This window comes from Penicillium verrucosum (genome assembly GCF_028828655.1).
Source record: "Penicillium verrucosum strain IBT 35672 chromosome Unknown utg000002l_segment0_segment0, whole genome shotgun sequence".
NCBI lineage: Eukaryota > Fungi > Ascomycota > Eurotiomycetes > Eurotiales > Aspergillaceae > Penicillium > Penicillium verrucosum.
The window spans coordinates 173,816-192,958 of NW_026643211.1; the positions used below are offsets into that span (position 1 = coordinate 173,816).

The following is a 19,143-nucleotide window of genomic DNA, read 5'->3' on the forward strand; positions in this document are numbered from 1 at the left end:
ATGCACGATATACTTGCAGAGAGGACTAGCAGCTCAATGCAAGGCCTCAGTGATGGGTCTCATCTTTTCCAAGTTCCTCATCACTGTTCTTCCGCGGTCCCATAGAAGGACCCTCCTCATCGTCAGAAATCAAGCCATGAAGCTCGAATGCCTCGGCATCTTGGATTTGCTGCGAGTTTGAGCGCGCACGACCATTTGCGTTTCCATTGAGAGTGGAGTAGATGGGGCCGTCCTGGTTAGTGGACTCGGAGTTGGGCCAGGCGTGGACGGCATAGATGTGGAGGAGGATGTTGACGACTGGAAGAGAAGAATGAGTGGATATTCTAGAAAAGAAAAGTGGGGAGATTAGGGGATCAAGATCAACTTACAGAGGAAGAGGAGGAAAGCGATGCTGTAGAGGATCAAGATGTAGGCTACGTGGGTGACGCCTGCATTGTGCAGCAGGAGCATCTGTTCCTCGGTGGCGCCCATGAAAAGGAAGCCGGAGGCATAGAGCAACTGCAAAAGAGAAAGAAAAAGCAAGTCAGTATTATCCTATATATACCACATCGACCGGAGAGGAGACATACGAAGGGAGTTAGGTATTGGAAGCTGTTCGGCTCGGAAAGAGCAGGCTTATCCTTCAGCACGAACGAGATCTCAATGATGCGGGTCAGACCCGCCGCCATCAGGGTATATCCAAAGAGGGTGTGGACCATAGTACTGATCATCAGATGCTGCGGATGAGCGGACATGGCATAGCCGGTCATCAAGATGACGAGAGCCGGAATGAGGTTACGCTTCGGACGGCCGCTGCGGGTACGGCTGAGCCACATACCCAGCAGACCAGCGCACCACCATACAACTCCCATAGTAGTATGCTGGAGGTCATTGTGAGCCCAAGGAGTACCCCATCGGTGCTCGGTGAAAGTATTAACACAGCCCCAAGCGGCGATGACGAGCGAATCGAAGAATTCCTGACTGCGGCCGGTACGGCGCAACCAAAACTGACCAACAAGCAAGAGGATAGTCAAACAGATACCATACCCGATGAATGCGGAGCCCATAATGAAATGGGCCAGACACTGACCGAGATGATCCTCGCGACAGAAGCCGAGCGCGGCAATGCCACCGAATAGCATCTGCGCCCAGCTGAGGACGGGCATGACCTTGCCGACGATGCCGTGGGCGAGCACGAAGATCCATCGGATGCGAGCCTGGCCCGCTTTCTCCAGGTGCAGTTTAAGATACACTCCGAGGACGATTTGCGCGACGAGCAATAGCATCAGCCAGTTTGCGACGGATGCGTGCAGGTTCTTATCGAATTGGCGACCTTTGTGGGCGTGACCAAGGAAGTAGGCTAGCACGGCGATGACGGTGCCGACGACTTGGACGGGGACGTGCCAGCGGGAGCGGGTTATCTATTTTCTGTTGTTAGAGATGGATGAGAACGGTAGGTAAGTAACTGAGAGGCAAGTGAAGTAGTCCATACCCCGAGAACCATTCCCGTAGGGAAGATTATGCCAAAAGCCAAACTCATCAGAATCATATGAGTCCATAATGTCGAGTCCTGCAATCAACTTGTTAACTTTTTGCAGGGGAATATGGTTGAAGTCCCACGTACAATAGGATCCTGGGAGATAGATTCGCCTTCAGGAACAGCCTCATGGCCGCCATGGGCGAGAGCCGCGGCAACCAATACAAAGACAGTCCATAAGGACTGACGAAGATATGCCATGGTGTGGTTGGAGTAGGGAGTTGAAAGGGAGAAGAGAACAGATGCGGATAACAGGTAACCCAATCCGGGGCATCCGATTAGGTCGGGACCAACGCGCGGAGTCAAGACAACAACGTCTTTTTGATCTTCAAGGCTTTGTTTTCGAGTATTTAAGTGGTTTTGAGCTATTTTATCTTTTAGCTCTGGAGTTATATGAACATATTAACAATTCAAAGAAGTCTCACTCCAAAATTAGGGACGCGCAAGCAGAATCCTTGGAAGCCTTGGACTGGATTATTCAGCGTGGCTGTGATTGGTCAGGACTATATAATTTCTGGGGTACAAAGTACTTCTTCCTCCTACAATGCTCTCGTCTGTTGCATCTCAACTATCACAACACATATGCAAATGCATCTAATTGCAAACAATCTCCATGGATCCAACCAAAGAAACCAAATCCTATAGGGACCAGCAGCGAATAGTACGTCCTTTGTATTCCCCATCCTGCATCCACCCGTGTCCATCATATCAAGAACTAACACCCACGGCAGGCTACCCTTCGCTCTTCAATTGCAACTCTAGAAGCTAAGCATGTGCGGCTTCAAGCCGACCTAACTGACGTGACTGCTCAGCTCAAGTAAACACTCCCAAGTCCCGCATCTTGCAGCTCTAACCACTGCTTTTTGCAGGGACAATCCCAATACCACATGCGAGCGCTACACGCAGCTCTTACATGAGTACAACGATATCAAAGACGTTGGACAGGGGTTGATGGGGCTTCTTGCTGATGCGAGGGGAGTAAGGCAGATTGAGGTGGAAAAGGAGTTTGGGGTTTCGGAGGAGGATTGAAGGGCTACACTACTGATTGAAAGGACTTGAAATGATTAAGGCATTTTAAATGACTGAGTGGATGGAGTTGAAGCGAAATCAGGTGGCGTTGAACTGAGATTCATTGTATTCATTCATCTAATCCTACATCCCTAATGGACGTTTTTTATTTCTTAAAAAATTATCGAGGGGAGAACGGTGTGCCCCGGTTTGCAGGGTCTTCGCCACTGACAACAAATACTCTTATCACAAGAAAGGGGAAGATTCAAAGAGGAAATGCGAAATAAAGAGGAAATGGCGAGGGAGATGGTGGGATAGGATCAAGAAAGGAAGAAGGGGGTATGAGTACATAAAATAAAAATAGAAAATCAAGATAATTAGCCGGCCCGGCCAAGGGACTGGAGGTTAACCAGCTCGAAGTAGCGACCCTTGTTGCGCAAGAGCTCAGTGTGAGTACCGCTCTCGACGATCTTTCCTTGGTCGAAGACATAGATGATGTCGGCCTTCTGGATGGTACTGAGACGGTGAGCAACGGCAATGGTGGTACGACCACGCGCGGCAGCGTCCAGAGCAGCCTGGACGACCTTCTCAGACTCAGAGTCGAGGGCCGAGGTGGCTTCGTCCAGAAGCAAGACCTTGGGATTGCGTAGAAGGGCACGGGCGATAGCGACACGCTGCTTTTGACCACCGGACAACATGCCTCCTTTGCTGCCGACGACAGTGCCAAAGCCATCGGGGAGAGACATGATGAAATCGTAGATGTTGGCGTCCTTGCAGACCTGGATCAGGTCCTCGTCGGTGGGGTCGGCATTGGGGCTACCGAGCAGGATGTTCTCCTTGATGGTACCCTGGTAGAGAGTGGGCTCCTGGCTGACCAGCGCTAGGTGGCTGCGGTAAGAATTGACATTGAGGTCGGCGATGTTCTTGTCATCAATGTAGACACCACCAGAAAGGGCATCGTAGAAACGCTCGAGAAGGGCAATGGTGGTACTCTTGCCGCATCCGCTAGGTCCGACCAGGGCAATGTACTGGCCAGGCTTGACAGTGAGGTTCAAACCGCGGAGCACGGGCTGCTCGGGACGGGTGGGGTAGCGGAAGTGCACGTCCTTGAACTCGATGGTTCCTTCACAGTGGTCCAAATTCTCGCCCTCTTGGGACCATGTGTCAATGGTGGGGCGACGCTCGAACAGCTTAAGGAACTCGGCAGCGGCGTTCTTGGCCTTTCCCATGTCGGGGGAGAAGGAGAACACTGTACCAGCGGATTGGGCACCGAATAAGATTTCACTGAAGCAGACAAAGAAGCGGAACACGTCGTATTCATGGTGACCGAGCAGGGTTCCACCATACCAAAAGCCGAGGGCGACACAGAAGAAGACCAAGGCCTGGGAGGCCGCATACAAGGACGATGATTTGAATACCGAGATCAAGCTTGTGCGGCCCTGGCGATCGAGCTGACCGTGGTAGAACGCCCAGACATCGTTTTCACGGGTAAGCGAAGCCACAGTGCGGATGGCAGATGTAGCCTCGCAGGCGTAGCTAGCCGATCCCTCATAGGCTACCTTGGAACGTGCCTGGAACGCGGCAAGCATGTAGAAGCGGTAGAAACCGCAGCCAAGAAGAATCGGAATGACGGACATGCAAACGAGTGCAAGCTTCCATCCGAAAGAAAGCGCGATCACAATGGAAGCGATGAGAGTTGTGGAAGTCATGAGAATTGTTCCGAGGGTTTGACCACTGATACCGGCCAGGTGCTTGGTCTCAGTTGAAAGGAAAGAAGTCAAAGCACCGGTGCTATTCTCCTCGCGATCGAAGAAGTTGATATCCTGTCGGAGCATGACTCGGAAGGCATTGCCACGGGCCTTGCGGATCAATCTCTCGGAGCTAAAAGCGAAGGCGATACCGTGGATCGAGAAAGTGATGATTTGAACAATACCAACAATGAAGAACATCAGAGACCAAAAGTTGGCATCCGATCTCAGCTTTTCCCACTGGCTTTTGGGCAAGGAAAGTGAGCTGATGGCCTTGGCGTACAAGAACGCTTGAGTGGGTTGACCACAACCGGCGAGAATCGAGAAGCAAAGACCGATGGCCATGAACCACCGCTCTTCCTTGTTAAAGGAGCCGATAAACTTGATCAGAGTCAAAAGTGAGTACTTCTTGCTGCCTTCACCGGTCTTCTGCGAGAGAATAACACTGGACACGGACTTGCGAGACTCCTGGCGATGCATGGCGTCCTGTAATGTTTCGGCCTCATCCTTCATACCAGTTGAACCACTGGCAATTGACTTGACACGTGCGATGTGAGACTTGGACTTGGACATGTTCTCGATGCTATCCTCATCATCATCCTCATCCACGTCCAAAGCATCTGCGTCCTTCTCCTCATTGATGCGCTGGGCCTCGACGAGTTTGAAGTAGGGACCGTCATGTTCGGTCAGCTGGCCGTGCGAACCCTGCTCAACAATGGATCCGTTGACGAAGACAACAATGTTGTGAGCAGACTTGATAGTGGACAGACGATGGGCAATGACAATGGTGGTGCGGCCCTCGGCAGCGCGATCAAGCGCTGCCTGGACGACACCCTCGGATTTGGTGTCGAGGGCAGAAGTGGCTTCATCCAAGAGCAGGATCTTGGGGTCGCTGACCATAGCACGAGCGATGGCAATACGTTGTTTCTGGCCTCCAGACAACAAGAATCCACGCTGGCCGACGTTGGTTTCATAACCTTCCGGAAGAGCAGTGACGAAGTCGTGAGCGTTGGCCATCTTGGCGGCATTCTCGATAAGCTCCTTAATCTTTTCCTCGGACTCATGCTCGAAGCGTGTTCCAATCAGACCGTGGCGAATGTTTTGGTAGATGGTTGTGCCGAACAGAACAGGTTCCTGGCTGACCAGCGAAATCTGCTGGCGTAGCCATCGCAGGTTGAGAGTCTGAATGTCGTGACCGTCCAAGAACACTTGACCACCGACTGGAAGGTAGAACCGTTCGACAAGGCCAACGACAGTACTCTTACCCGACCCTGAAGGACCGACCAAGGCGGTAGCCTTGCCAGCAGGAATGGCGAGGGAAACGTCCTTCATCACTGTAACTTCGGGGCGGGAGGGGTAGATATGTTTCACATTGCGGAACTCGATGTGACCTTGGACATGGTCGAGGATAATGCCTTCATCTGAAGTAGGGTCTAACGGGGATTCGCGGTCGATGGTTGCAAAGATCTTGGTAGCGGCAGCCACAGCATTGGTGAATGCGGAGGCGTTCGGGCTGACATTACCCAAGGAGAAAGATCCGATAAGAATAGCCATCAAGATGGTCAAAACGTGACCGACATCAACCTTCTCTTGCACCAGGAAACGGGAGCCCATCCAGAACCCGAGGCCGTAGTTCATGAACATAAGTCCGAACATGATACCGACCATCACGGCAAGACTCATTTGCAGACGCATGCCCCATCGCTCGGCACGAAGCAAGTGAGACTCGTACTGTTTCGCGAGCTTGTCCTGAGTACCGAATGCGGTGGCATTGCGAATCGAGCTGATGACTTCCTCGGCTACAGTTCCACCGGCACCAGCGCTTTCCAGAGAAAGCTTGCCGTACTTGATGATCAGTTGGGAGCCTCCGCCCATGATCAGGACCAGGGCGACCATAGTTGAAGTACATATGCCCGCCAAGGGAGCATACTTGATGTATGCCACCACGAAGGCAGTCACAAAGGTGGCGATGGCGGTCAGGGTTAAACCAACCTTTTCGGAGACACCATCCTGAATCAGGTTGGTGTCGGCTGTGATACGGGTAGTCACTTCACCTGCACCAAGCTTGTCGAAGTAGGCGATGTTCTGACGCAGGATGGCTTCGAGGTAGTGCTCTCGAATTTTCTGGGTGACATGCTCTCCGGTGTAGATGAAGCCAACGGTACTGACGTAGACAGTGACGAACTCTCCGATGCCGAGGTAGATAAAGTACAAGACATTGGTGGTCAACTGGTGGTAGAATTCGTCGTAGGGTATGGTACGGAGCATAATCTTTTGGAAAGCAGTAGCTAAGGAACCAAAGAGAATGGTGAAGAGGGGCAAGGCAGCACCGGCGGCGATGGCACAGAGTGCGCTCACGACAATGATGAGTATATCCATGCGGGAGGCATATCGATAGAGACCGAAGTAAGAGATACTGACGAGAGGCGCATCTAGCTGACGTTTTAGAATGTCCCTTTCATGCTCGGGTAAGTGAGCATAAAGAGCATCATCGTCTGTGGCGACTGGAGTCTTGGTTTCGTGTTCCTTTGCTGTTGATGCGGAAGTGGAGGCAGAATCGGAATCGCGCTTGTTGATGGGCTTCTCGTTGACCTGAGGGTCCTCCACCACCTTCTCCACGGCCGTCACACCCTCCTCGGGTTGCTGCATATTGAAGCTTTTGAGGGGTGTATTTGGATCTCTACTCCATGAAGAATTGAAGATGAGGAATGATCTGAAGGGGTGAGATATGAAAAGATGAATCCAGGTGCCAAGTACACGTAATAAGAAATATTAAGGGATGTATAAGAGAGGAATTAGATTAAGAGTAAATTGATTAACGAAAGGGGCAAATGAAGGGGTGAGAGATCTAAATGTCCCTTTTTTTTTTTTTTCTTACAGCTTACTAGAGGATATACTTAAGAGGGGCCGTTTATTTTTTTTCTCTCCGGTCGGGTAGTCCGAACTCCGACCTATCTTTTATGCAATTACCTATTTTGGGTATACAGGTTGTATTTTATCTCTCTCTCTCTCTCTCTCTCTTTGTTGTATAAAGTGTTAACTAACTAGTTAGTTAGTTACTTAGTTCTATATGTTCAATGTTTATCTACAGGTGAAACTACACATTCCGACTACATTCCTCAAGGACATCCCTAGAACACGCCCCTTTCTGGGGAACACGACTTGGCAGCCACGAGCTGGTTGCTTTCTTTACAATGCTTGATGCAGGGTCCATGATTGGCGTATGTGTTACTTGCATACAACATACATAATCATATCTAACACATCATGACGCCAAACCCGAGAACGAATACGACAATTGAGTCATAATCTACTAACTACAACAACATAACTTCATTATGTATGTACGGGGGATATAATATTATTCGACCGAATTTTGATCCGCCTAAATACGAATGCGATCCCGATCTGGACCCCGAAGCCCTGCGGATTATATATCCCACTTTTTTTTTTTTATACCACAACAACATAACTAGTCATATATGTCGGCTCCTTTCATGCCCGATGTCCGACGCTTGGACACCAACCAAAATAGGTCCTTTTACCTATTTCGTACAAGGGCATTGATTAGTACAATGGAGTCTATTTGTCTTGATCATCTTGAAATTTCATCGTAGTGCATAGCGACACCCGAGATTCGTCCTCTATTTTGTGCTTAGAGATTGATTGATGTAGGATGAATCAAAGAGAAAGGAGCTTTATAACTTGATGGAGCTAATGAGACATAATCATGCACGCATGTTTTGACCAGGCAAGGAGGAAGCTAGGTAGGTCTATCCCCAGATTAACCAGAGACAGCAAAATCCTCAACTTCTTTCCAAGGTTCCCCCAAATACTGTCAGCTGCTTGATTCACTATCCAAGCAAAAGGTTTTCTTGGAGATCTAGAAATGTAAGTAAACCTCAGCGGACTCCTAGCCAATGACCGCCCATAGCTTTTGATTGGAAACAAGTATGTTTCCTAGCCCTAAATCAGGATTTTAACTAAACATGGAATTCCTCCTGGACTCGGAGGAAGATCTTCCCGAGAGAAATATATATCTCTCTTGCTCTTAGACAACACTGAACGGCTTTAATGAATCCCGTTCCGAGTGGGCAAGGCAAGGCTCCAACATTGAATACTAGGCCCCGATACAAATTCTGGAATCGCTCCAAAGCAATAGAAGCGAGTTTATTGGACATATTCCGTGTTATACCTGGGACTCTTTTCAACCCTAAAAATGATCGATTCCCATCCACCCAGGAATACATCATTTCGGGTACAGCTCCTGGAGGTACCTTTGCTTAAGCGAATTTGATGATTCCACTCAATGAAGTCGTATTGGAGCTCTACGGGTGGACTTTGCAGATAGCATTGTTTCTAATAGCCCATACTGCTAACAAGGTGCCTCCATATATCAAACAGACCTCATGCGAATTTGTAGGAGTATCGGGTGGTTTCTCAGCCAAGGCGCCAAGTGGAATGAGAGGGTTGTGTAACAGAATTTATGATGACATGATTCAGGCGGGTAAATGTTTATATTGACGGGTTTGTAGTAATACAGTGGAAGCACTCCACGTTAAGATTTAATAAGCATTTTGATGTTGAGGCGTGCCTAATGGCTGTGCCTGGCAGTTTGATCCCAATGATTCTCCAGGGATGGGACAAGCTAGCTACCCATCTAAGACAATTCGCACGTCAGGTGAGCTCAAGTTGATTGGCTCATTCCATGTCTGAGACCCCATTCAAATGCTTGTTCTTTCTCCATCTACCACAAGGCAGTATTAGATTCATATCTAAAGTCGGATCCCCCAGCCACCTTGACTAGAAGATTCAACAATCATTCCCGCTAAGCAACCCCTTCCACCTATGAAGATGGAGCCACTGATGTCTCCATTTTCCGAAGTACGTGATGCTTCCTTGCTTAAGTACTATTCACTGACAGTCTCATCTACAGCCCCACAGCCGTGATCTGGAGGGAGACTTCCCGCTAGACGGAAAGGACCTTGACTCCATCACAGACGAGACTCTGGCAACCCTTCTTGACTCTGCTCCTATGCTACACCACCTTGGCTCCACAAGATTCGTGCGACTCTCATAGCATTTGGTGATGAAAGGTGGCGGCGGTGTCCTATCATGCGAAGCGAAGACGCTTAATTTCATTGCATCCAAAACCGGCATTCGAGCTCCACGAGTTCATCGTGCATTTCAAGTCGAAGATGAGACGTAGTATTTTGGCACCAAGGGATACATCGTGATGGATTTTATCGCAGGGCAACCTCTCGACAAGTGTTGGACCAACCTGCCCTATGACAACCAAAAGCAAATCGCCATGCAGATTGCCGACATGATCAAAGAGATGCAGTCTGTTGTAATCTCGCAGCCAGGTCCCCTCGGTGGCGGTCCATTTCGTGGTCAATTCTTCACCGACTATAGTGCCGGTCCGTTCAAGGACAGTGCTGAAGTTCACTGGTTTAATCACAAGCTTAATATCTGTAAGCACGTGACTCAATGTCCCAAAGATATCCCACCATTTCAATTCAGCACATTTGTCCTCACTCATCAGGATATAAGCCCTCAAAACCTTGTTCTAGACCACAATGGAGAACTGTGGTTGATTGACTGGGCGAATGCCGGTGCATATCCCCCTGCCTTTGGAAGTGCTGCGTTATTGGCCCAGCAGTTCTTTACTGGCTTCAACGAAACAGCTTTGGTTGTTATTCCACGGTTCCCTGAGGAAGAACGACAGCTCGATTCAATTGCATATGGGTTGATTACTGCGGCATTGGCTTAATGAGATCGTGCTACGATTGTTGTCTTTACTGCAGTTCCGTAATTTTACCGGTGATCCATAATATGAATTCCTACAAGAAGGACATATCTATAAACATTGTATACTGGACTACCAAGTCGTATCGTAGTACTTGCATAATGCCAGTGTGCGGCGCATACATAGTTCCAACCCGTGGACCCACTTTGCGGTTCTTGCCTGAGACATAATTTTATTTATGCCTTGCTGCCTTACCACCTCAGGCACTAATTCCACATCACCTGACCCAACCGAAGCGAAGCCAAGCCCTGCCGCACACAAACCATCCACACTCGAAGGTCGATAACTTCATCCGTCCATCCAACAAGCTCGCCGTCGCGATCAACCCTTCAAGATGCCGGTATGTTACCACCCTGCTCACGCCGTTCTCGAAAAATACTTTCGCCATCGTCGCCATCTCCCTTCCCAGTCAGACCTCTGAAAATCGAGAAACCAAATTTTAACCCGTCATTTTCCGCACAGAGCAACAAGACCTTCCGCACCAAGCAAAAGCTTGCCAAAGCTCAGCGTCAGAACCGCCCCATCCCCCAGTGGATCCGTCTGCGCACCAACAACACCATCAGGTAAATCGCACCTTTATTTCGAGATCCAAATATCCGTCTTTTTATATATCCGACCGCCATTTGTGGGAAGAGTGATACGGGAAAGCGAGAGAGGAAAAGGAATATCCACATAACCATCCACCCGCCGACCGCACGAACCCAATAATGGAGGAAAGAAAAAGAAGAGACAGCTTAACACAAACCGGATCGAAACACATGGCTGATACAATACTTTTTTTTTTCAACAGATACAACGCCAAGCGCCGACACTGGCGTAAGTCGACCCTGAAGGTCTAAGCGGACCCTCAGTATTCGCACCCTCCGTCCGGCCATTCTCAAAAGCCCCAATTCAGCTCGCGATGTCATATGGCAAACGAAGTGTGTCTGTGCGGGGTGGTTTCAAGGGTTTTTGATCATTTCGAAACCCTCTTCATGATGTGACGCCCACAACCGAATTTCGAACAACATGCCTTCACCATGAACTTGAGAGCGCTAGTGGATTGTGGAACTACTCTTGAGTGCAGTTGCAAACAAAAAAATTCAATTATCAAATCTTGATCCGGGTCTTGCTTTGGGTCGTGTCTATCTTTTTTTTTCTTAATCTTCCAATGGGTCGTCATTTTTTCCTCCACGGTTCCGAGTGGGGATATGATGGATTTCCAACACACCTAATTTATCGATATGGATGGCAGGCCCGGATTATGTTTGCAAAAGGTTCTGTTGCTGTTGGGGGCTGATCGTCTTCTTGCTGGGGGGCGGGCTTGTAGGACTGGTGTGGCGGGGGATTTTCTTTTTTGATACAAAATCTGATTGAATCGAATTGAATGTCCTTTGCCTACTTACTTTTTTGGGATGGTCTTGATGGCCGTAGATTTTGATTGGGATGTTACATCGGGAACATGTCCATGCTGTCTGTTCCTGATGGTGTTACTATTCGTATCACGCTTTGTAGTACAGCCTTGGGATCTGCATTTTATATGCTACATTACTTTTATAACTTGGCGTTGTCGTCATAGTAGAAATATCAGTAAGGGTCGGTTGTATGACCCCGCTATCCAATGCTACTGGGTTCAGGAGGATTCTGTAACAGATGTCATTGCAAGGCTAGCGATTTTTTAAAATCAAATCAAACCTTCCAAGGAAAATAGCAAAAAGTAACGCCCCCAAAAAAAGCACCCTGCTAGACATCACGGGTTACGCTGCAAATTGTCGTAAGCAGCCGAAAGGATATCATTTTCTGTTTTTCGAAAAAAAAAGCAACAGACCAAAATCAACATTCAACGACTAAAGTAAAAAAAAAATTGTCAGCATAGATTATTGAAGGAACGCGTTGTAGCAACTTACTCCTCAGCCCACTCGTTCTCGCGGCGGATCTGGTCTTCCTCCTCAGGAGTGAAGTCATTCTGGATGTTGAAGGTCTTACGGATCTCCTCCGGGGACTTGCCCTTGATCATGTTAGCGACTGTCTTGCAGCCGACGTCGAGGAGGGCCTTAATATCCAAGTAGTTGGCAGCCTAGGAGAAGTCAGTATGTGTGTTGAAGAGCAAGTCTGGAAACGAAACGTACGAGGATGATCTCAAAGAGCATCTCCTGGTCCACCTGCATAAACTTCTGGTCCCACTCATCAATGTCGGTGGTCTTGCGACGGTTGTCATCGTCATCGCTGGCACTGGGGGATCGTTCTTGTGGTGCTCGCACCACTCGATGACCTTCTTAAGAACGGCCTCGTTAACCTGGACAGAGAAGTGTAAGTGACTAGACCTTAGATGTTGACTATATCGGGGTGGATACTCACGTTAGGGATGGGGATAGCTTCTCCGGAATCGCCCAGATCCTCGAGCATGTTCTTGATCAAAACGGAGCGCTCAGCAGTGGTGCGCTCTGTTCAGAATGAAGTCAGCGAACGACACTCGCGATAGCATAGGAAGTGATACTTACCAACAGAAATGTCGACTCCATCGGAGCTAGTGAGGGTAATAGCACTCATGGTAAAGGTGAAGAATCTAACGTTCAGGTGAGGTTAGCTTTGCTGATCGCTGTCGAATAGTGCGGGGCAGTTCAGTGGTGGGGGATATTACTGAGGAGGTTGAAAAGGTGTAGTAGATTTGTGAATTGAGATCTAGTCTTCAGAGGTAGTATGTCTGAAAAAAAAAAAGGTTGGCGAATGTTGGAATGACGAGGATGTAACAAGTAGATGGCGGGTGATGAGGTTTATGAGGTTCTGGATTACCAAAGGCGGTATCCATGGATTAAGGCCAACAAGGCTCCCAAGTCAGCCCCCCCACACGTCTTAGTTTCTCCCGTTGCCTAGAATAACTATACAACAAATTAACTACCTTGGCATATTGGTTTTGACTCATTATTTTACTTCAAATAATACCCCTTGGAACAAGAAACCGACCAGAACTGTACTAGTAACCTATTAGCCTGGGGATAAATATTCGGGAAATTTAGGATGCTGCCTGCAAGCAGCTCTGGTTTGACTCTGGACTAAGCCAGAAGCAACGACGGACATATCTATTTAGTTCCGGCGATGTCTATGTAGACAGTGAAACTAGATCATTTTGGGAAATAGTATACAACATATGTTCTGTTGGAATTATATCATTTTATATCATCCTATGTCAGATTGTCGATCTATCAACTTCTGGTATCTTAGGGTATGGAGTAGTATGAAGTAGTATGGAGTTGTATACGAGATCTATACAACATACGACATTAATAGATGTATCAATCATATTAACAAACATATACATCCCTTGATATATAATAATATTCTACTAAATATCATAGTAATATCTAGTATAGTTATCTAGTATATCTAGTATAGTATGTACTTGATAGTAATAGACTGATCTATTGCACTCCGCTTAACGCGAATCCAGTGATATCATTGTCCAATACGCGTTTCCTTTCCTTCTTCTTAGCCCATCCCCTTCCACTCCTTTCTTTTACTTCATTCCTTAACCATCTTCTTCTTCTTTTTCATTCTTTAATTATTTCTAATAATGTTCCCGGGTTTCTCTAACCATGTGGCGTCGAACATATTTATTGTTATTGGTCATTCGCGTCTACTTCGCACTATCGCCAAGCTATCTACATCCCGATGAGAATTTCCAAGGCCCAGAGCTTTTTGCAGGTGTGTTTAACTGTCCAATGATCGCTTGACAAATCGACGACCATACTGCGACTGCGCAAACGCGTGGAAATCTTGGTTGCGATTTTCCCCAAAGCCCCAAGAAAAAAGAAAAAAGCGCGATCCGGCAGTCCCGCGACTCCCCTATACAAAGGGGAAAAATAATATTGACCAAATCGCCCTATATACAGGTCGCATATTCTCATTTCCTTCGAAGCTACCATGGGAGTTCACCGTTGAACACCCCATCCGCAGCATATTCCCATTATGGGCGACCTACGAGCTTCCAATGAGCCTCTTGAAATGGTTCTATACTGAGATCGGGTCCGGCAGTCCCCCACCCCACTTGGTTTACTATGCGCTTCGTGGTGGGATGTTTCTGTTAAGTTTTGTACTCGAGGACTGGGCGATCTATGAGCTAGTGCCTTCCCCGCGTCATCGGCGCGCAATAGTGGTGCTGGTGGCCTCATCGTATGTCACCTGGACATATCAGACGCACACATTCTCCAACAGCCTCGAGACCTTGTTGGTTGCCTGGGGGTTGGTTCTGATTCGGCGCATTGTCGAGAATAAGGTGCGAGAGATAAAGCTTCGAAGCATATACAATTCACGCTAACTTCGCACCCAGCGACACTCGTCCTTCTTCTCCCACGCTGTGCTCGCCTTCATCGCCGTGGTGGGCGTCTTCAACCGCATCACTTTCCCGGCTTTCCTTCTATTCCCAGGCCTGCAATTGCTGCCGCAGTTCAAGCGCAAGTGCGTCAATATGCATACACTTCCAGCTCTAACCAATACACATGTGCTAACCCCGCGTCCGCATCAGACCACTCTCACTCGCAGCATTCCTCCTCTTCGGCCTCTTCTTTTCCTTTATCGCAGTCTACACGGACACGATCTTCTACCGGCCGACATCCTCCCTCCTCAGCACCATCCGTGACCCAATAATAACTCCCCTCAACAACCTCATCTACAACACCGACACTTCCAACCTAGCCCAGCACGGCCTCCACCCCCACCACCAACACTTCACTGCAAACCTCCTCCAACTCCTCGGCCCAGCTTATATAGTCATGCTAGTCTCGCTCTTCAGTTGGCCACTGGTGCCATACTGGATGCGCAATATGCGCGCGCTCTCCGCGCTTTCCGCAACGATGCTCCTCTCCCTCTTCCCACACCAAGAACCACGCTTCCTCCTCCCAGCCGTGCCCCTCCTCCTCAGCTGTGTCCCTATGCGCCGCTCCCGCCTCCTCCTCGTCGTGTGGGTCATCTTCAACGCAGCCATGGGCTTCCTCATGGGCGTGTACCACCAAGGCGGCGTCGTCCCGACGCAGCTAGCGATGCGCGACATTGTCTCGTCCAGCACAACACACTACATACCTACTGCGACGGTGCTCTGGTGGAAGACATATTCACCGCCGCTGTGGCTTCTTGGTGGTGACAACCAGACCACAGAGATCCAGACACAAGATCTCATGGGGATGTCAGGTGTGGAGATGATGCTGCAGCTGGAACAGGTTGTACCTAGCTGCTCGAATCCATCATATGTATTCCTGGTCGCGCCTACATCGGCTGATTTCCTTGATGACTATGCTGTATCTGTGCGTCAGAGCCGAGACCAGAACTTGCAACTTCATCCACTTTGGTCGTATCGCAAACACCTTAACCTAGATGACATGGACTTCGGCGATGACGGGGTCCTGCCGACTCTGAAAAGGGTCGTTGGGCGTCGTGGGCTAGGTGTTTGGTCTGTGAGGAGATCTTGCAAATAAGTCTTATTTCTGTTTCTACTTCTTCTTGTTCATGGATGTACTAACTATGTACTATATTCATGGATGGGTCCTTGTATTTTGTTTATCTGTATTTGGGATTTATCCTCTCATTTATTAGAACTACAATCTCTCTTTCTTTCTTTTTTTCTTTTTTTTCTCTGAATATTTTCGGTGCATGTTAGGGTTACTGGGTCCATAAGATACCTTTTGCATTGCGGATGGGCGTGAATTGAGTTGATATCTTCGGGTTCTAGTCTACCGTACTTACCTCTACCTACATGTAAGTAGTACTAGTTCAATTTATTCATTGACTTTTGTTCTTGTTTAGGCTGGTCAGCTGGTTATGGTCTGTGAGCATCACTGCCGTGGCCAGTTGGAATGTCGAATAGCTACGATGTATATCTGATAAGGGACGATAAGGGCTCTAGTTATATACATCAACTTGAGGCCAGTCCACGACATAGTAAATGCTGTGGGGTGCCCTCGGGATATATTACTGAGGTGAGGATATAGACTTCTCCAGTCATGCGGATACATTCCAACCATTCGCAGGTCATCTGCATATCTGTCTACCTGCATATTAAATACGCGTGACCACCAATGAAAATCACCCCCATGACAGATGACCAGATCGAAGATCGACAGATGACCAGATCGAAGATCGCCACATGCACTTATCCCAGCTACAGTCTTACACAAATATACACATACTCTATGTGCAGCCAACAGGTCCCATTTTGCCCATTAAGGTACATACATAACAGGCGTATTAGGAGAGGGAACAGCGAGATGCGAAGAAGCCAAGTTCACACTCAGCAAGTAGAAACTCAGACGCCAAGCTGGGAACTGGGTCGTATTCATGGGAAGAGGTCCGGGGCGAGGAGAGATGGTAATCAATTCAAACAGCAGCATGCTTGGTATTCATCATAGAACATAACGTTAGAGGGGGAAAGTTAAGGGAGGAAGAAAAGAAGTAGAGAGAGAGAGAACATATGATTCTTTACTGCTCATCCTCGTCCGGCTGGTCGAAGAGGAAGTTGGCAGCGAGCTCCTCGTTCTTGTCGCAAGCGAAGTAGGCCTGGATGACGGAGTCGCGGGGGAATCCGAGACGGCACAGCTAAATTGTGGGTTAGTTTATAAAAGACTACTAGATAGAGGGGGGATTATTCAACATACACGCTCAATAGCATCGCGCTCTTCTTCCGTAACCGAAATGGCCTGCGCGCCGGGTGGCAGAGCACCCTCCTCGTCCTCAAGTTCCTCACCCAGAAGCTGTAGGAATTGATCGGAGTTCTGTCCGATGATTGACGCAATCTGGGGATTCCCAGCGGCGACCTGTTGCAGGATGGGCTCGAGCATGTGAGGCTGCTGTTGAACAAGCTGACGAAGCTGTTGGAAATGGGGGTTGCTGCGGAGGAACTCCAGGCTGCCGAGAGCTTCACCACCAGCGGCACCCGCACCGGCGCCGGCACCAGCAGCACCGCGAGGTCGGCCACCACCTTCACCACCGGCCTGAGCAGCAGCTTCGAAGAGGTTGAGGTGCGGCTCGTCGCCACCGGAAGGAGCAGCGGGGGCAGCAGGAGCAGCACCAGTAGGGGCTGGCTCCGAGTCCTGTCGCTGTTGTTGTTGCTGTTCCTGGATGTTATCGGGAATACCCTGTCGTGATCATTAGCAAAAATTCAAGGCGTAACTTCCAACCAATAGCTTACGGTCAGAAGGTATTCGATGGCACGGTCAGGGTTATAGAATGCGGCGCGCATGGCACGGTCGATATCAGTGCGTGCAAAGCCCATTGCCTCCATCTGGACAACTGCTCCCTCGGCGGCAGAGCCCATGGTGAGAGCGGAAGGATCTCCGAAGGCGGGACCGCTCGATGGAGCAGGAGCTGCACCGGCCGGGGAGGGTGTCGCGGGGGCGACAGAAGGAGGAGGAGCGGCGGCAGCACTAGGAGCTGGGGGAGGAGCGGGTGTTGACACAGGAGCTCGGGCAGCTGGGGTCGAGGGAACTTGGGAGGCGGTAGAGGCGGCGGCCTTGGGTTGCTGAGCATCAATCCGTCAGTTTTGACTTGGTCATTACGGAAATCATAGACGAGGTTTATCCCATACCTTTGAAGGTAGGCACACTAGGAAATCCTTCTCTTGGATGTTGTAAGATTCAACTGTCTTGTCATCCTGAAGGATCTTTCCTACAAAGAGAGAGAAAAAAAAGAAGCGAGGGTTAGACATGGCACCGTGGATGGAGAATCTATCTATCAAGGGGGAGGTACGAACCAGAGTAAATGACCTTCATGCGCTCTGCCTCATATTCGCCTTTCTCTTGGGCGATTTTGACCTTGACCTCGCGAACCTAGACAGATGAGCCCCGCACTCGATGACGCTGGCTATTTGTAGCGAAGAGGGAAACAAACGTACAGTCTCAGAAGGTTCAACATCGATGACGAACTTCTCCTGCTTCAGGTCCTATAGGTCGATGATTGTCAGCAGTCTGTGGCTGTGAGGACCCCAAGAGCAAGTTTTCAAAACGTACCTTGAAAGTGAGCTTCATTTTGCCGCTTTGGAGTAAAACCAGGGAGAAAAGGGGCAGGGAGAGCGGATGACGAATTGAGATAGGAGAAAGGGAGAGTAGTTGATGTGAAGGATCCTCTCAGCGATGAAGTCGAAGAAAAGTCGAAGAGAGGGAAAAGAAAGTAGGAGGGGAGCATTCAGAGTGACGATGATCGATAGCAAACGAGTGCGGTGACCGCCTTCGGATTTACTTCCACAAGAATAGTTTGCCTCTTATTCTTATACCTGGTGATATTCTTTTTAGATAGATGTTCATTTTAGATGTATTTTGAGATATCTGTTTAAATGTGAAGACAGTAAAAATCATATTTTGTGCAAGAGATTCTTCTATCTATAACCAGGGACCAGGGACTACTCAACGATCAAGCCATGACAACTTTACAGGACAACTTGTCTGAAGGATGTCTTGATCTTAGGCTATTCTTGTTATTATTGTGTACAGCTCTCTCTACATATACACATATACGTACATATACTAACGCAGGTCTACCCCATTTGATCCCAAGCCGGTTGCCTGTTGGCCGCCTCGATGACAACATCCCAGGCAGACATCAAGATTCCATAGGTTGTAGGTTGGGGATGCAGATCTATGTCCCTATTTGGTCCCAATGGCATTGAAGGCTTTTCTAGAATGAATACACGGCATTGTTGAACTCCTATATAACACAGTAAAGTATTAAGCGCCACTATTGCCTCTCAAGTAAGTAGCACGGACGTCGTACATTGCACATATATACCCACACGGAAAAGGATACATATGAAAAACCCACAAAACACGCCAAATCTATTGATTAAATTTTGACAAATACTATCAATTGCATGCGGCAGACTTCATCCGGAAAGACATTGACCGAATCATAAATAGATCTCAGGACAATCCACCCTGTATACTCCATTCCTGCAGGACAGGCCATGATATCCCGTCTGGACCTCTGTGACTATAGAATATGGATCTATAAAATCTACAAAGTACCATTTTAAATTTGGCTAAACTCGCACTATAATTAACTTTGTCCGGTCTAACTGAGGTCCAGGAGAGCGCGGAGATTTT

At 48.6% G+C, this 19,143-nt stretch overlaps 8 protein-coding genes across 8 annotated transcripts; 4 read left to right on the forward strand and 4 right to left on the reverse strand.

Annotated features, from left to right (window-relative positions):
- Positions 1-46: 46 nt before the first annotated feature.
- Positions 47-1,717, reverse strand: N7516_005700 (Ytp1 family protein; the record flags this gene model as incomplete). The annotated part of the gene is made up of 5 exons (XM_057218420.1): positions 47-297; positions 369-498; positions 570-1,400; positions 1,472-1,549; positions 1,604-1,717. The coding sequence occupies 5 exons, from the start codon at positions 1,715-1,717 to the stop codon at positions 47-49; spliced, it is 1,404 nt and encodes a 467-aa protein (XP_057072511.1).
- A 412-nt stretch (positions 1,718-2,129) lies between these two features.
- Positions 2,130-2,545, forward strand: N7516_005701 (SWI5/SAE3 family protein; the record flags this gene model as incomplete). The annotated part of the gene is made up of 3 exons (XM_057218421.1): positions 2,130-2,177; positions 2,248-2,333; positions 2,386-2,545. 3 exons carry the CDS (start codon positions 2,130-2,132, stop codon positions 2,543-2,545), a joined length of 294 nt encoding a protein of 97 aa, XP_057072512.1.
- Positions 2,546-2,901: 356 nt separating this feature from the next.
- Positions 2,902-6,921, reverse strand: mdr1 (ABC multidrug transporter Mdr1; the record flags this gene model as incomplete). Its single annotated transcript, XM_057218422.1, has 1 exon — positions 2,902-6,921. The coding sequence occupies one exon, from the start codon at positions 6,919-6,921 to the stop codon at positions 2,902-2,904; it is 4,020 nt and encodes a 1,339-aa protein (XP_057072513.1).
- Positions 6,922-9,126: 2,205 nt separating this feature from the next.
- Positions 9,127-9,481, forward strand: N7516_005703 (Aminoglycoside phosphotransferase; the record flags this gene model as incomplete). The annotated part of the gene is given in 3 exon segments (XM_057218423.1): positions 9,127-9,156; positions 9,209-9,337; positions 9,353-9,481. The coding sequence occupies 3 exon segments, from the start codon at positions 9,127-9,129 to the stop codon at positions 9,479-9,481; spliced, it is 288 nt and encodes a 95-aa protein (XP_057072514.1).
- A 27-nt stretch (positions 9,482-9,508) lies between these two features.
- On the forward strand, positions 9,509-11,456 carry N7516_005704 (60S ribosomal eL39 domain-containing protein; the record flags this gene model as incomplete). Its single annotated transcript, XM_057218424.1, has 3 exons — positions 9,509-10,020; positions 10,318-10,644; positions 10,872-11,456. 3 exons carry the CDS (start codon positions 9,509-9,511, stop codon positions 10,918-10,920), a joined length of 888 nt encoding a protein of 295 aa, XP_057072515.1. The 3' UTR covers positions 10,921-11,456.
- A 507-nt stretch (positions 11,457-11,963) lies between these two features.
- On the reverse strand, positions 11,964-12,610 carry skpA (SCF ubiquitin ligase subunit skpA; the record flags this gene model as incomplete). Its single annotated transcript, XM_057218425.1, has 4 exons — positions 11,964-12,137; positions 12,190-12,332; positions 12,415-12,504; positions 12,562-12,610. The coding sequence occupies 4 exons, from the start codon at positions 12,608-12,610 to the stop codon at positions 11,964-11,966; spliced, it is 456 nt and encodes a 151-aa protein (XP_057072516.1).
- A 1,043-nt stretch (positions 12,611-13,653) lies between these two features.
- smp3 (glycosylphosphatidylinositol-alpha 1,2 mannosyltransferase smp3) lies at positions 13,654-15,528 on the forward strand (the record flags this gene model as incomplete). Its single annotated transcript, XM_057218426.1, has 4 exons — positions 13,654-13,762; positions 13,951-14,333; positions 14,388-14,515; positions 14,583-15,528. 4 exons carry the CDS (start codon positions 13,654-13,656, stop codon positions 15,526-15,528), a joined length of 1,566 nt encoding a protein of 521 aa, XP_057072517.1.
- Positions 15,529-16,528: 1,000 nt separating this feature from the next.
- On the reverse strand, positions 16,529-18,072 carry N7516_005707 (putative UV excision repair protein (RadW); the record flags this gene model as incomplete). Its single annotated transcript, XM_057218427.1, has 7 exons — positions 16,529-16,645; positions 16,705-17,184; positions 17,238-17,567; positions 17,634-17,713; positions 17,799-17,874; positions 17,940-17,987; positions 18,055-18,072. The coding sequence occupies 7 exons, from the start codon at positions 18,070-18,072 to the stop codon at positions 16,529-16,531; spliced, it is 1,149 nt and encodes a 382-aa protein (XP_057072518.1).
- Between the last annotated feature and the right edge of the window lie 1,071 nt (positions 18,073-19,143).